A 13,854-nucleotide genomic window follows, 5' to 3' on the forward strand; every position below is an offset into this window, starting at 1 on the left:
TGGGGTTAGTAACAGTCGACGTTTCGGGCCGAGACCCTTCATCAGGACTGGAAAGGAAGAGGGCAGAAGCCAGAATAAGAAGGTGTGGGGGGGGGGGGGGGTTGTGGGGAGGAGCACACGCAGGCAGGGGACAGGTGAGTCCCAGTGAAAGGGGGAGGGTTGGTGGATGGGGGAGGGGGAGGTGTAAGAAGCTGAGAGGTGATCGGAAGAAGAGGCCAAGGGCTAAAGAAGAAGGAATCCGGTAGGGGAGGCAGTGGACCATAGAATAAAGGATGGGGGAGGGGAGGGGAGGAGATGGGCAGGTCATCAACGGGGGAAGGGAGCCACAGGAATAAGGGAAGACAAAGGAGTTGGGGGGTGGGGGGTGGTGGGGGGAGTTACCGGAAGTTAGGGAAATTGCTGTTGAGGCCGTCAGGTTGGAGACTCCCACAGCAGGATATGAGGTGTTGTTCCTCCAACCTGTGCCTGGCCTCAACATAGCAGCAGAGGAGGCCGTGGACAGACATGTCAGTATGGGAGTGGGATGTGGATTGAAGTGGGTGGCCACCAGGAGGTCCTGGCTGTTGTGGCGGATGGAGTGAAGGTGCTCGACGAAGCGGTCCCCCAATCTGCGTCGGGTCTCACTGAAGTGGAGGAGGCCGCACCGGGAGCACCGGATGCAATAAATGACACCCTCGGATTCACAGGTGAAGTGCTGCCTCACCTGCAAGGACTGTCTGGGGCCCTGAATGGTGGTGAGGGAGGAGCTGTAGGGACAGGTGTAGCACTTGGTGCGGTTGCAGACGTGTGCCAGGGGGGTTATCGGTGGGGAGGGTTGAGTGGACAAGAGACTCGCGGAGAGCGTGGTCCCTGCAGATAGCGGAGAGAGGGGGTGAGGGGAAGATGTGCCTGGTGGTGGGATCCCGTTGGAGGTGGCGGAAGTTGCGGAGAATGATGTGTTTGATGTGGAGGCTCGTGGGGTGGTAGGTGAGGGCAAGGGGAGCCCTGTCCCTGTTATGTCGGGAGGGAGGGGGGAGGGCAGACGTGTGGGAAGTGGAGTAGATACGGGTCAGGGCAGCATTGATGGTGGGGGAAGGGAAACCCCGGTCACTGAAAAAGGAGGACATCTCGGATGTCCTGGAGTGGAGAGACTCATCATGGGAACAGATGCGGCGGAGGCGGAGGGACTGGGAGAAGGGGATGGTGTCCTTACAAAGCGACAGGGTGGGAAGAGGTGTAGTCACGGTAACTGTGGGAGTCAGTGGGTTTGTAGATGTCTGCGCTTAACCTGTCTCCGGAGATGGGGACAGAGAGATCCAGAAAGGGGAGAGAGGTGTCGGAGACGGACCGAGTGAATCTGAGGCAGGGGGGAAGTTGGAGGCAAAGTTGATGAAATTGCCGAGCTCAGCACGGGTGCAGGAAGCAGCCCCAATGCAGTCACCAGAGTTTAGCAACACTATGACCACTTTGCGCCAGAATGGACATGTTCTTCTCGTGAATGCTGCTAATCTGATGCTGTGCCTGTGATGCTGCCACAAGTCAGCTTTTCACTGCAATGAGCACACATCGACTTGGGCATATGACAATAACCTCCACTTTGACTTTAAATTGGGGCAAGGCAAGTTTTGACGGTAAGTTTGCAGATGACACTAAAATAGCTGGTGTCATTGACAGTGAAGATGGTTCTCAGGATTTGGGTCAGTGGGCCGAGGAATGGCAAATGGAGTTTAATTCGGACAAGTGCAAGGTGTTGTATTTTGGGAAGACAAATGAGGGTAGGACTTTCACAGTGAACAGCAGGGCCCTGCAGAGTATGTGGAAGAGAGGGACCAAGGGATACAGGTACATGGATCCCTGAAAGTGGCGTCACAGTGAGACAGAGTGGTGAAGAAGCCTTTTAGCCTGCTGGCCTTCATCAGTCAGGGCACTGAGTTCAGAAGTTGGAATGTTATGTTGGAGTCATAGAACACTACAGCACAGAAACAGGCCATTTGGCCCATCTAGCCCATGCCAGCCTGGTTTTCTGCCAAGTCCCATCTACCTGCACACGGACCACATCCCTCCAAACCCCTCCCCTCCGAGTACCTATCAAAACTTCTCTTAAATGTTACAATTGAACCCACATCCACCACTTCCGCTGGCAGCTCGTTCCACACTCGCACCACCCTCTGAGTGAAGACGTTCCCCCTCAGATTCCCCTTAAATATTTCACCTTTTACCCGAAACCTATGACCTCTAGTTCTAGTCTCACCCAACCTGAGGGGAAAGGCCTGCATGCATTCACCCTATCTATACCCTTCATAACTTTGTATACCTCTATAGGATCTCCCCTCATTCTCCTGCAATCCAGGGAATAAAGTCCGAACTTACTCAACCTTTCCCTGTAACTCAGGTCCTCAAGTCCCGCAACATCCCTGTAAATTTTCTCTGCACTCTTTAAGGCTTATTGATATCTTTCCTGTAGGTAGGTGATCAGAACTGCACACAATACTCTAACTGTGGCTTCACCAATGTCTCATACAACTTCAACATAACATTACAGCACAGTACAGGCCCTTCGGCCCACAATGTTGTGCTGACATTTATCCTGCTCTAAGGTATATCAAACCCTTCCCTCGCACGTAGCATCCTATCTTACTATCATTCATGTGCCTATCGAAGAGTCTCTTAAATGTCCCTAATGTATCTGTCTCCACCACCTCTGCCGGCAGTGCGTTCCACGCACCCACCACTCTGTGACATCCCCCTTATACCTTCCTCCAATCACCTTAAAATTATGTCCCCTCGTGTTAGCCATTTATGCCCTGGGAAAAAGTCTCTGACTGTCCACTCGATCTATGCCTCTTATCATCTTGTACATCTCTATCAAGTCACCTCTCATCCTCCTCCAGAGAAAAGCCCGGGTTCACTCAACCTATCCTCATAAGACATGCTCTCCATTCCAGGCAACATCCTGGTAAATCTCCTCTGCACCCTCTCGAAAGCTTCCACATCCTTCCTATAATGAGGCGACCAGAACTGAACACAATACTCCAAGTGTGGTCCAACCAGAGTTTTATAGAGCTGCAACATTACCTTGCGGTTCTTAAACTCATTACCCTGGCTAATGAAGGCCAACACTGCATATGCCTTCTTAACAACCCTATCGACCTGCACAACAACCTTGAGAGATCTATGGACATGGACCCAAGGTCCCTCAGCTCCTCCACACTGCCAAGAGTCCTATCATTAACCTTGTATTCTGCCTTCAAATTCAATCACCCAAAGTGGATCACTTCACGCTTTTCTGGGCTAAACTCCATCTGCCACTTCTCAGCCCAGGTCTGTATCCTATCAATATCCTGTTGTAACCTACGGCAACCTTCTACACTATCCACAACACCACCAACCTTTGTGTCATCTGCAAACTTACTAACCCACCCTTCCACATCCTCATCCAAGTCATTCATAAAAGTCACAAAGGGGAGGGGTCCCAGAACAGATCCCTGCGGAACACCACTGCTCACCGACCTCCAGGCAGAATACGCCCCATCTACCACCACCCTCTGTCTTCTATGGGCGAGCCAATTCTGAATTCACACAGCCAGGTTTCCCTGGATCCCATGCCTCCTGACTTTCTGAATGAGTCTTCCATGAGGAACCTTATCAAACACCTTAGTAAAATCCATGTACACCACATGCACTGCTCTACCTTTATCAATGTACTTTATCACATCCTCAAAGGATTCAATCAGGCTCGTGAGGGACGACCTGGCCCTCACAAAGCCATGCTGACTGTCCCTAATCAGCCTATGCTCCTCTAAATGCCCATAAATCCTGTCTCTCAGAATCTTCTCCAGTAATTTGACCACCACTGAAGTAAGACTCACTGGTCTGTAATTCTCAGGGTTATCCCTTTGTTGAACAAAGGAACATTTGCCACCTCCAATCATCTGACACTACTCCTGTGGCCAGTGAGGATGCAGAGATCATCGCCAAAGGCACAGCAATCTCTTCCCTCGCTTCCCATAATAACCTTGGATATATCCCGTCCGGCCCCGGTGAGTTATCTATCCTAATGTTTTTCAATAGTTCCAGCACATCCCCTTTCCTCACGTCGACATACCCTAGCGTATCAGCCCATCGTACGCCATCCTCACAAATGTCAAGGTCTCTCTTTCTGGTGAATACTGAAGCAAAGTATTCATGAAGGACCTCCCCTACCTCTTCCGACTCCAGGCACGTTTCCTCTTTTATCCCTGATCGGTCCGACCTTCACTCTAGTCATCCTCCTATTCTTCACATACTTGTAGAACGTCTTGGGGTTTTCCTTGATCCTCCTTGCCAAGGACATCTCATGCCTCATTCTAGCTCTCCTAAGTCCATTCTTAAGGTCCCTCCTGGCTACCTTGTAACCCTTCAGAGCCGTGTCTAATCCATGCTTTCTAAACCTCAGGTAAGCTCCTTTCTTCCTCTTGACAAGATATTCTACATCTCATGTCAACCACGGTTCCTTCACTCTACCATCCTTACCCTGCCTCAATGGGACAAACCTATCCAGAACCCCATGCAAGTACTCCCTAAACAACCTCCATATTTCTGTTGAGCACTTCCCCAAGAACATCTGTTCCCAATTAATGCTCCCAAGTTCCTGCCCAATAGCATCATAATTCCCCCTCCCTCAGTTAAATACTTTCCCATATCGTCTGCTCCTATCCCTCTCCAAGGCTATGGTAAAGGTCAAGGAGTTATGGTCACTATCTCCAAAATGCTCTCCGACCAAGAGATCTGAAACCTGATCAGGCTCATTGCTTCGTACCAGGTCCAGAATGGCCTCTCCTCTAGTCGGCCTGTCCACATACTGTGTCAGGAATCCTTCCTGGACACACCGAACAAACTCTGCCCCATCTATCCTCTTTACACTAAGGAGGTGCCAATCAATATTAAGGAAGTTGACATTACCCATGACAATAACCCTGTTATTTTTGCAACTCTCCAAAATCTGCCTCCTGATCTGCTCCTCAGTGTCTCTGCTGCTACTGGGGGGGTCTGTAGAATACTCCCAATAGAGTCATCGCTCCCTTCCTGTTTCTAACCTCCACCCACACTGACTCAGTGGACGATCCCTCCAGGACATCCTCCCTTTCTACAGCTGTGACACTGTCCCTGATCAGCAAAGCCACTCCCCACCTCTTTTACCTCCGTCCCTGTCCCTTTTGAAACATCTCAACCCTGGAATATCCAGCAACCATTCCTGCCCTTGTGACAGCCAAGTCTCTGTAATGGCCACCACGTCATAGTTCCACATACTGACCCACGCTCTAAGTTCATCAGCCTTGTTCCTGATACTTCTCGCATTAAAGTAGACACACTTCAGCCCATCCAACTAACTGCAGAGACTTTTTACCAGGGCAAAAATGGCTAACGCGAGGGGCATAAGTTTAAGGTAATTGGGGGAAGGTACAAGGGGGATGTCAGGGGTAAGTTTTTTTTACACAGAGAGTGGTGGGTGCGTGGAACGCACTGCCGGCAGAGGTTATGGGGGCAGATACATTCGAGACATTTAAGAGACTCTTAGCCACAGGAATGATAGAGAAATGGAGGGCTATGTGGGAGGGAAGGCTTGGATAGATATTAGAGCAGGATAAAATGTTGGCACAACATCGTGGGCAGAAGAGCCTGTACTGTGCTGTAATGTTCTATGTTCTAACCTATCACTCAGGTTCCCATACCCCTGCCAAACTAGTTTAAACCCTCCCCAACAACTCCAACACACCTGCCTGCAAGAATATTGGTCCCCCTCCAGTTCAGGTGTAACCCGTCCCTTTTGTACAGATAGTATCTTTCCCAGAAGAGATCCCAATGATCCACAAATCTGAAACCCTGCCCCCTGCACCAACTCCTCAGCCACGCATTCAACTGCCAAATCATCCTATTCTTACCCTCACTGGTACGTGGCACAGGCAGCAGTCCAGAGATTACTACCCTTGAGGTCCTGCTTTTCAGCTTCCTACCCAACTCCCTATATTCCCTCTTCAGGACCTCATCTCTTTTCCTACCTATGTCATTGGTACCAATATGTACCACGACCTCTGGCTGTTCGCCCTCCCCTTCAGAATGCTGTGGACTCGATCCGAGACGTCCCTGACCCTGGCACCCGGGAGGCAACATACCATCCGGGAGTCTCTTTCACGTCCACAGGATCTCCTGTCTGCCCCCCTTACTATGGAATTCCCATCACCACCGCTCTCCTCTTCTCCCCCCTTCCCTTCTGCACCACACGACCAGGCTCAGTGCCAGAGACCTGGTCACTGCAGCTTTCCTCTGGTAGGTCATTCCCCTCCAACAGTATCCAAAGCGGTATACCTGTTATTGAGGGGAATGGCACAGGGGTACTCTGCACTACCTGTCTATTCTCCGTCCTTATCCTGACAGTCACCTAGCTAATTGCCTCCTGCAGCTTAAGAGTGACTGCCTCCCTGTAGCTCTTATCTGTGAACTCCTCGTTATCCCGTAAGTACCTCAGTAACACCAGTACTGACAGAACTGACCACTGCCCTCCACAAAGGTTGTCTCAGTCGCACTAACATAACTGCACCGGCTGGATGCAAGAGATCACATCATCCTAACTGGATCTGGGGCTGATGTTGAATTACTGGGGTCACCATCGAGCAGAACTTAGCTGGACCAGGGTGGTATCTGGTGTAGAGTAGGACAGAGGTTGGGCATGACATACGAAATAACAGCAGGAGCCGTCTACCCAGGCCCTCGACTGCTGCACTATTCACCCAGATCACCATCATCTTCTCCCTGAGTGCCATTTTCTTGACCTAACCCACAGTATCCAGAAACCTATCCATCTGTTCTGAAACCTATCCATCAACGACTGAACATTCAGAATTCTAGGGTAGAAATTCCAAAGGTTCATTGTCCTCTTGAGGGAAGAAATTCCTTTTCTTCTCTGTCCTAAATGGCCCAACCCTTATTCTGCCTCTGAGACTTCCTCACTGCTGTAGTCATGTCCTCTCTGGTAAAGGCCAAAAAACCATCTGCCCTCGGAACTGTTGCTGCACCTGATGTTTGGTCTTCAGTGACGTGTACTCTCACCACTTCATAAATATTTCTCTGTTTTCTACTGAAGAGGATGACCTCACATTGCATCTGCCATCTCCTCACCCTCCCAGCTTGCCCATGTCCCTTTGAAACCACCCTACTAACTATCCCTCCCAGTTTAGTATCGTCTGGTAATTTGGGAAAACATGATACTTGGTCCCCTCAGCCAAAGTGTTGCTGCAGGTTGTGAACCTGGGCCTGAGGGGGTGACAGAGGCAAACACAACACAAGAAGTAACCAGACAAGCACTGAATCACTGAGGCAGTGAAGGCTGCTGACCAAGTGCTGGTAAATGGGATTGATACAGATAGGTACTTGACAGTTAGCATGGACATGTTGGGCCGAAGGGCCTGTTTCGATGTTGTGTCGCTCTATGATTCAACGGCCCCACCAGTCAGAGGCTGACACCCCGAGAACAGTCTGTTCGTTCCCACTCTTTGCTTCCTGTCCGATAACCAGTTCCTCCCCCATGTCCGTACATTATCCCCAGTCGTGTGAGCTGGAACCATGTTGAGTGACCTCCTGTGTGGGATGATATCGAATGTGGACAAAACATCCCAACACACCACATCCACTGGTTCCCCCTTATCCGTTCCACTGGTCACCTCCTCACAGAAGATTCGTCAAATCCTGCACAAATCCACACCGACTCCACTCTACCCCATTATTCTCCGCCAGCTGTTCTGTTACTGCAGCCTTCATTACAGATTCCAGCACTGTCCACACCACTGGTGTCAGGTCAGGTCTCCCCCTCCTTTCTCTGACAGTGGGGTCACATTGGCTACACTCCGGTCTGCAGCAACACGGCCACAATCTAAGATGGAGAGGACCAGAGTGTCCACTGTCTGTAAAGCCACCTCTGGGATGTGGGGCGTATCAGCTGCCCAGAACATTAGCTTCTTAAGTATGAACCATCAGACTGGAATCTGGAGCAAAAAAAACAAGCTGCTGGTGGAACTCAGCGGGTTAGGCTGCATCCACGGAGGGAAATGGGCAGTTGACGTTGCGGGTCAGGAGCCTTCATCTGGACTGAAAGATGGAGAGGAGATAAAGGGGTGAGGAGGAGGGGTAGGGCAAGAGCTGGCAGCTGATGGGTGGATCTACGTGAGGAGGGTTTGATTGGCAGATGGAGTCAGGGAGGTGAGGGGTGGGGGTGACAGAGGGCTGCAGGTGGTGGGATCTGACAGCAGAGGAAGGGGGAGCCTGGAACCAAATAAGGGAAGAATGGTGGGCAGGTGGGAACAGTGGTGGGGGGGGGGACCCAGTGGGAGGGGTGTGTGGGTGACGGGCAGATGGAGGGGGTGGGGAGGGGAAGGAACAGGGTGATGGGGGCCGGGGTGGGTGGAGGGGGACCTGAAGAGAGACAAAGGGACAGAGGGGGAGCAGGTTACCAGAAGCTGGAGAATTCAATGTTCATGCTGTCGGGGTGTAGACCACCCAGGGGCAATGTTAGGCGCTGTTCCTGCAGTTGGTGTTTGGCCTTACTTTGCTCTCAGCCTCCTCCATTGCCAGTGCAGACAGACAGGTCAGTGTGGGCATGGGGAGGGGAATTAAAATGGCTGGCACCAGGAGCCTTATGTTCCTTTTGGAACAGTAAAGTTTATGGTTGGCACTGGGCTTGCAGCTGTGCCACCTCTGCCCCATCACCAGAGGACCACAGCAGCTCATCAGCACTTTCCCAGGGCTGGGCAATCACCTCCTGCCTTGCAGACCAAGGAAGGGAAGGGAAGTTGTTTAGGAGCTGATGTACCTCGTCATCCGGCTCCCTGTTGAGGAAGTGCTGTGCCACGTGGCTTGGCAGGATGTTGTTGAGCAGGCTCTCGTTGTGTTGTCGTAACTCTGCCATCTCTTCCATCTCCCGTTTGGCCAGCAGCCTCCACAGGAAGTCCAGTCGTGCTGTTACCTCCACCTGTCGAGCATGTGGGAGAAAGGCAGGTAGTCAGTCTTAGCACACGGGGCCCACAAGTCACACCAGCCCAGTGGAACAGCCCCAACACTGCCCCTGAAGGCAGCAGTCCATGTGCCTGGACACACGATGCAAGGGCGCACTTGGAAAGCTGCACTGCACTAACACCACTGATAGTCCTCTTTAAGGCTTTGTGTGAAGCACAGGCACATCAGAATTATCCAACATCATCCCCAAGAAATAACACGCCAGCATAACAGCTGCTAAAACAGTCAGTCAGAGAGGATAGGCAGCAATACCTCCGGCACGATTATTCTTAACACTGGTGCCCCACAAGGCTGCATCCTCAGCGCTCTACTCTACCCACTATACACTCATGACTGTGTGGTCAGATTCTGCTCTAACTCCATCTACAAGTTCGCAGATGATACCACCGTTGTAGGCTGTATCTCAAACAGCGATGAGTCGGAGTACAGGAAGGAAATAGAGAGCTTAGTGACATGGTGTCATGACAACCTTTCCCTCAATGTCAACAAAACAAAAAGAGCTGGTCATTGACTTCAGGAAAGGGGGCGGTGTACGTGCACCTGTCGACATCAATGGTGCTGAGGTCGAGAGGGTTGAGAGCTTCAAGTTCCTGGGAGTGAACATCACCAACAGCCTGTCCTGGTCAAATCACGTAGAAGCCACGGCCAAGAAAGCTCACCAGCGCCTCTACTTCCTCGGGAGGCTAAAGAAATCTGGTTTGTCCCCTTTGACTCTCACCAATTTTTACCGATGCACCATAGAAAGCATCCTGTCTGGATGTATCATGGCTTGGTATGGCAACTGCTCTGCCCAAGACCACAAGAAACTGCAGAGAGTTGTGGACACAGCCCAGCGCATTACGGGCACCAGCCTCCCCTCCTTGGACTCTGTCTTTACCTCTCGTTGTCTTGGTGTAGCAGCCAGCATAATCAAAGACCCCACCCACCCGGGACATTCTCTCTTCTCTTCTCTTCCATCGGGTAGAAGATACAGGAGCCTGAGGGCACGTACCACCAGACTTAAGGACAGCTTCTACCCCACTGTGATAAGACTATCGAACAGTTCCCTTATACAATGAGATGGACTATGACCTCACGATCTACCTTGTTGTGACCTTGCGTCTTATTGCACTGCACTTTCTCTGTAGCTGTGACACTTTACTCTGTACTGTAATGGTTTTTACATCAATGCACTCAGTACTGACTCAATGTAACTGCACTGTGTAATGAATTGACATGTACGATCGGTTTGTAAGATAAGCTTTTCACTGTACCTCGGTACAAGTGACAATAATAAACCAATACCAATAACAATAAAACAAAAGCTCTGCACCAGTCCCAGGGATAACCCAAGACAAGGCTCAGGCTGTGCACCAGTTCCAGAGATAACCCAAGCCAAGACCCAGGCTGCGCACCAGAGACCTAGGGATAACCCAAGTCAAGACCCAGGCTGTGCACCAGAGACATAGGGATAAATCAAGCAAAGACCCAGGCTGTGCACCAGAGACCTAGGGATAACCCAAGCCAAGACCCAGTCTGTGCACCAGAGACCAGGGATAACCCAAGCCAAGACCCAGGCTGTGCACCAGACCCAGGGATAACCCAAGCCAAGAATTGGGCTGTGCACCAGTCCCAGGGATAACCCAAGCCAAGACCCAGTCTGTGCACCAGAGACCCAGGGATAACCCAAGCCAAGACCCAGGCTGTGCAACAGAGACATAGGGATAAACCAAGCCAAGACCCATGCTGTGCACCAGAGACCTAGGGATAACCCAAGCCAAGACCCAGGCTGTGCACCAGTCCCAGGGATAACCCAAGCCAAGACCATTTTGTACACCAGTCCCAGGGATAACCCAAGCCAAGAGGGTTCAGAGGAGATTTACGAGGATGATTCCAGGAATGAAAGGGCTTACGTATGAGGAGAGTTTGTCGGCTCTTGGACTGTACTCACTGGAGTACAGAAGAATGAGAGGGGACCTCATAGCAACATTTAAAATGTTGATAGGAAAGGACAGAGTAGATGTGGCTAGGCTGTTTCCCTTGGTAGGTGAGTCCAGGACCAGAGGGCACAATCTTAGAATTAGAGGGTACAGTTTCAAAACAGAGATGAGGAGAAATTTCTTTAGCCAGAGGGTGGTAAATTTGTGGAACTCCTTGCCACGTACAGCAGTGGAGGCCAGATCAGTGGGGGCGTTCAAGGAGGAGATAGATAGATATCTAAATAGTCAGGGTATCAAGGGATATGGGGATAAGGCCGGAAATTGGGATTAGAATAGGTTTTTTTTGTTTCCTCCTCCATTCCCCATTTCTCATTTCTTTTTTCACCTTTTCCTTGGAGCAGACTCGATGGGCCGAACGGCCTGCTTCTGCTCCCTTGTCTTGTGATCTTGTGAAGACCCAGGATGTGCACCAGAGACCCAGGGATAACCCAAGCCAAGACCCAGGCTGTGCACCAGTCCCAGGGATAACCCAAGCCAAGACCCAGGCTGTGCACCAGTCCCAGGGATAACCCAAGCCAAGACCCAGGCTGTGCACCAGAGACCCAGGGAGAGGCCGGAGACCAGCCAAGGCCCAGCCTATATACCCAAAGGCTGTGGAAGAGGTACAGGAGCCTGAAGACTCACACTCAATGATTTAGGAACAGCTTCTTCCCCTCCCCCATCAGATTTCTGAACAGTCCGTGAACCCACGAACACGACCTCATTATTCTTCTTTTGCACTATTTATTTATTTTTGTAACTGACAGTAGTATTTATGCATTTACTTATTCACTGTACTGCTGCCACAAAACAACAAATGTCACGACATACGTCAGTGGTAATAAATCTGATTCTGTGCCCCAACCTTACCTGCCTCCACCTCCAACCCTGGTAGCGCATTCCAGGCACCCACTGCTCTGTAAAAATGTTCGCCCCCCCACATCTCTAAACTTTCCCCCTCTGACCTTAAAAGCATGTCCTCTAGTACTTGACACTCCCACCCTGGGATAAGGATTCTGACTGTCTGTCTCTGCATCTCATAATTTTATAAAACTCTACCAGGTCTCCCTCAGCCTCCTCCGCTCCAAAGAAAACAATCCAGGTTTGTCGGACCTCTAATCCAGGAAATATCCTGGTGAACCTCTTCTGCACCCGCTCTAAAGCCTCCACACCCTTCCTGTAACGGGGTGACCAGAACTGCACACAACACTCCAAGTGTGGCCTGACCAAAGTTTTACACAGCTGCAACATCACTTCTTGGCTTTTATGTTCAGTGCCCTGACCGATCAAGGCAAGCACGCCGTACACCTTCTTTACCACTCTGTCTACTTGTCTTGCCACTTTGGGTGGGCTATGGAGTTGGACCCTAAGATCCCCGTACATCAACACTACTAAGGGTCCTGCCATTAACTGTACACTTTCCTCTTGCATTTGATCTCCCAAAGTGCATCACTTCACACTTGTTCGGATTAAACTCCCTCTGCCATTTCTCTGCCCAGATATAGCAGTGATCTGTATCCCACTGTATCCTTTGACGGCCATCTACACTGTCCACAACTCCACCAGTCTGTGTCATCTGCAAACTGACTGACCCATCCATCCATATTGTCATGTTATCTATCTACATCGAGGGGTTTACCTGTCGCCCATGGTAAAAGACGGTGATGACAAACATAAACATCAGTAGGACGACGATCCCTTGACGCCAGTTGGTGTAGGCGCTGTGAAGGCAGAAACAAAGAGTTAGTCACTCTGCAAGGAGTCACACGAGGTCGTGGGCTTCTGTGTCTAGGTCAGCTGCTCCTGCCCATCCCTGACTGTGCTTGAACTGATGGGCTGAGCCTTGGGACAGTTCAACCACGGAACAGTGGGTTTGTGTGGTCAATGTGGTGATCAGTGTGACCTGTGGGATGACTAGTGAGTGACCAGTGAGATCAGTGGGTTTGTGTGGTCAGCAGGGAAACCAGTGGAGAGACTCTTGGGGTGGCAAGTGGCTGTATGTGAGGGGATCAGTGCGGCCATAGGATCAGTGGGCTTGTGTAGGCAGCGGTGACACCAGTGGCTGTATGTGAGGGGATCAGTGAGGACTACAGGGTGTGTGCAATTGAGCACGATGTGAAAGCTGCAAGGAACCAGAACAGCAGGCCTGCGAAAACCAGCAACAAAATGACAGAAGGAACCAAAGAGATCTATTAATTGCACCCCAGGGCAGGAGGGGATCGGTCCCTAACATTTAGATTTGTCATGCATACGGATAAGAGCAAAGAATACAGGAAGAGGTTTCGTGGGTTTCGCTTCGGCAGAGGTCAGGACTTCGGGACAGATAAGTTTTCCTTTTTTTTGTATAGAGTTTTTATTGTAAGGTTAAGTTGAGTGAGGTTCCGTTTTATAAGTTTTTAAATAAGTTTTAATCGGGAATAGTGGGGACTGCACTGCGCAGGTGCGTGACGTCAGCAGGTAAGGCGCGGGCTGTTTAAAAAGCAAACCACCCTATCGAGCGGGCAGCGTCGGAACGGGCAGTGGAGTGAGAGGGAGCAGAGTGTTCTGGGCTTTGGCTCAAGGGGCTTAGGCGCTAAAGGGGCGGCGAAAGGTAGGTGACAAGGAAAGGAAAGGGTATGAGTGCAGTTTCCTGTACTCTGTGTCAGATGTGGGAGTTCCCGGAGTCTCCCTGCCTCCGGGATGGCTACGTCTGCACCCGGTGTGTTGAGCTGCAGCTCCTGAGGGACCGTGTTAGGGAACTGGAGATGCAGCTCGATGACCTTCGTCTGGTCAGGGAGAGTGAGGAGGTGATAGAGAGGAGCTATAGGCAGGTGGTCACACCAGGAACATTGGAATCAGGCATTTGGGTCATAGTCAGGAAGGGGAAGGGGAA

At 50.9% G+C, this 13,854-nt stretch overlaps 2 protein-coding genes across 5 annotated transcripts in view; both read right to left on the reverse strand.

The window, feature by feature from the left end:
* LOC127568664 (uncharacterized) overlaps window positions 1-13,854 on the reverse strand; it is a 235,837-nt gene that overhangs the window by 149,421 nt on the left and 72,562 nt on the right. The window lies entirely within an intron of this gene.
* The window catches only part of LOC127568658 (adenylate cyclase type 8-like), a 129,643-nt gene that overhangs the window by 16,484 nt on the left and 99,305 nt on the right, over window positions 1-13,854 (reverse strand). For all 3 annotated transcript variants that reach the window (XM_052012655.1, XM_052012654.1, XM_052012653.1), the window contains exons 13-14: window positions 12,622-12,703; window positions 8,822-8,980 (exon numbers count right to left, since the gene is read on the reverse strand). In XM_052012655.1, coding sequence (XP_051868615.1) covers window positions 8,822-8,980; window positions 12,622-12,703 — 241 coding nt within the window. The remainder of the gene's footprint in view (window positions 1-8,821; window positions 8,981-12,621; window positions 12,704-13,854) is intronic.

This window comes from Pristis pectinata, chromosome 3 (assembly GCF_009764475.1).
Source record: "Pristis pectinata isolate sPriPec2 chromosome 3, sPriPec2.1.pri, whole genome shotgun sequence".
Lineage (NCBI taxonomy): Eukaryota > Metazoa > Chordata > Chondrichthyes > Rhinopristiformes > Pristidae > Pristis > Pristis pectinata.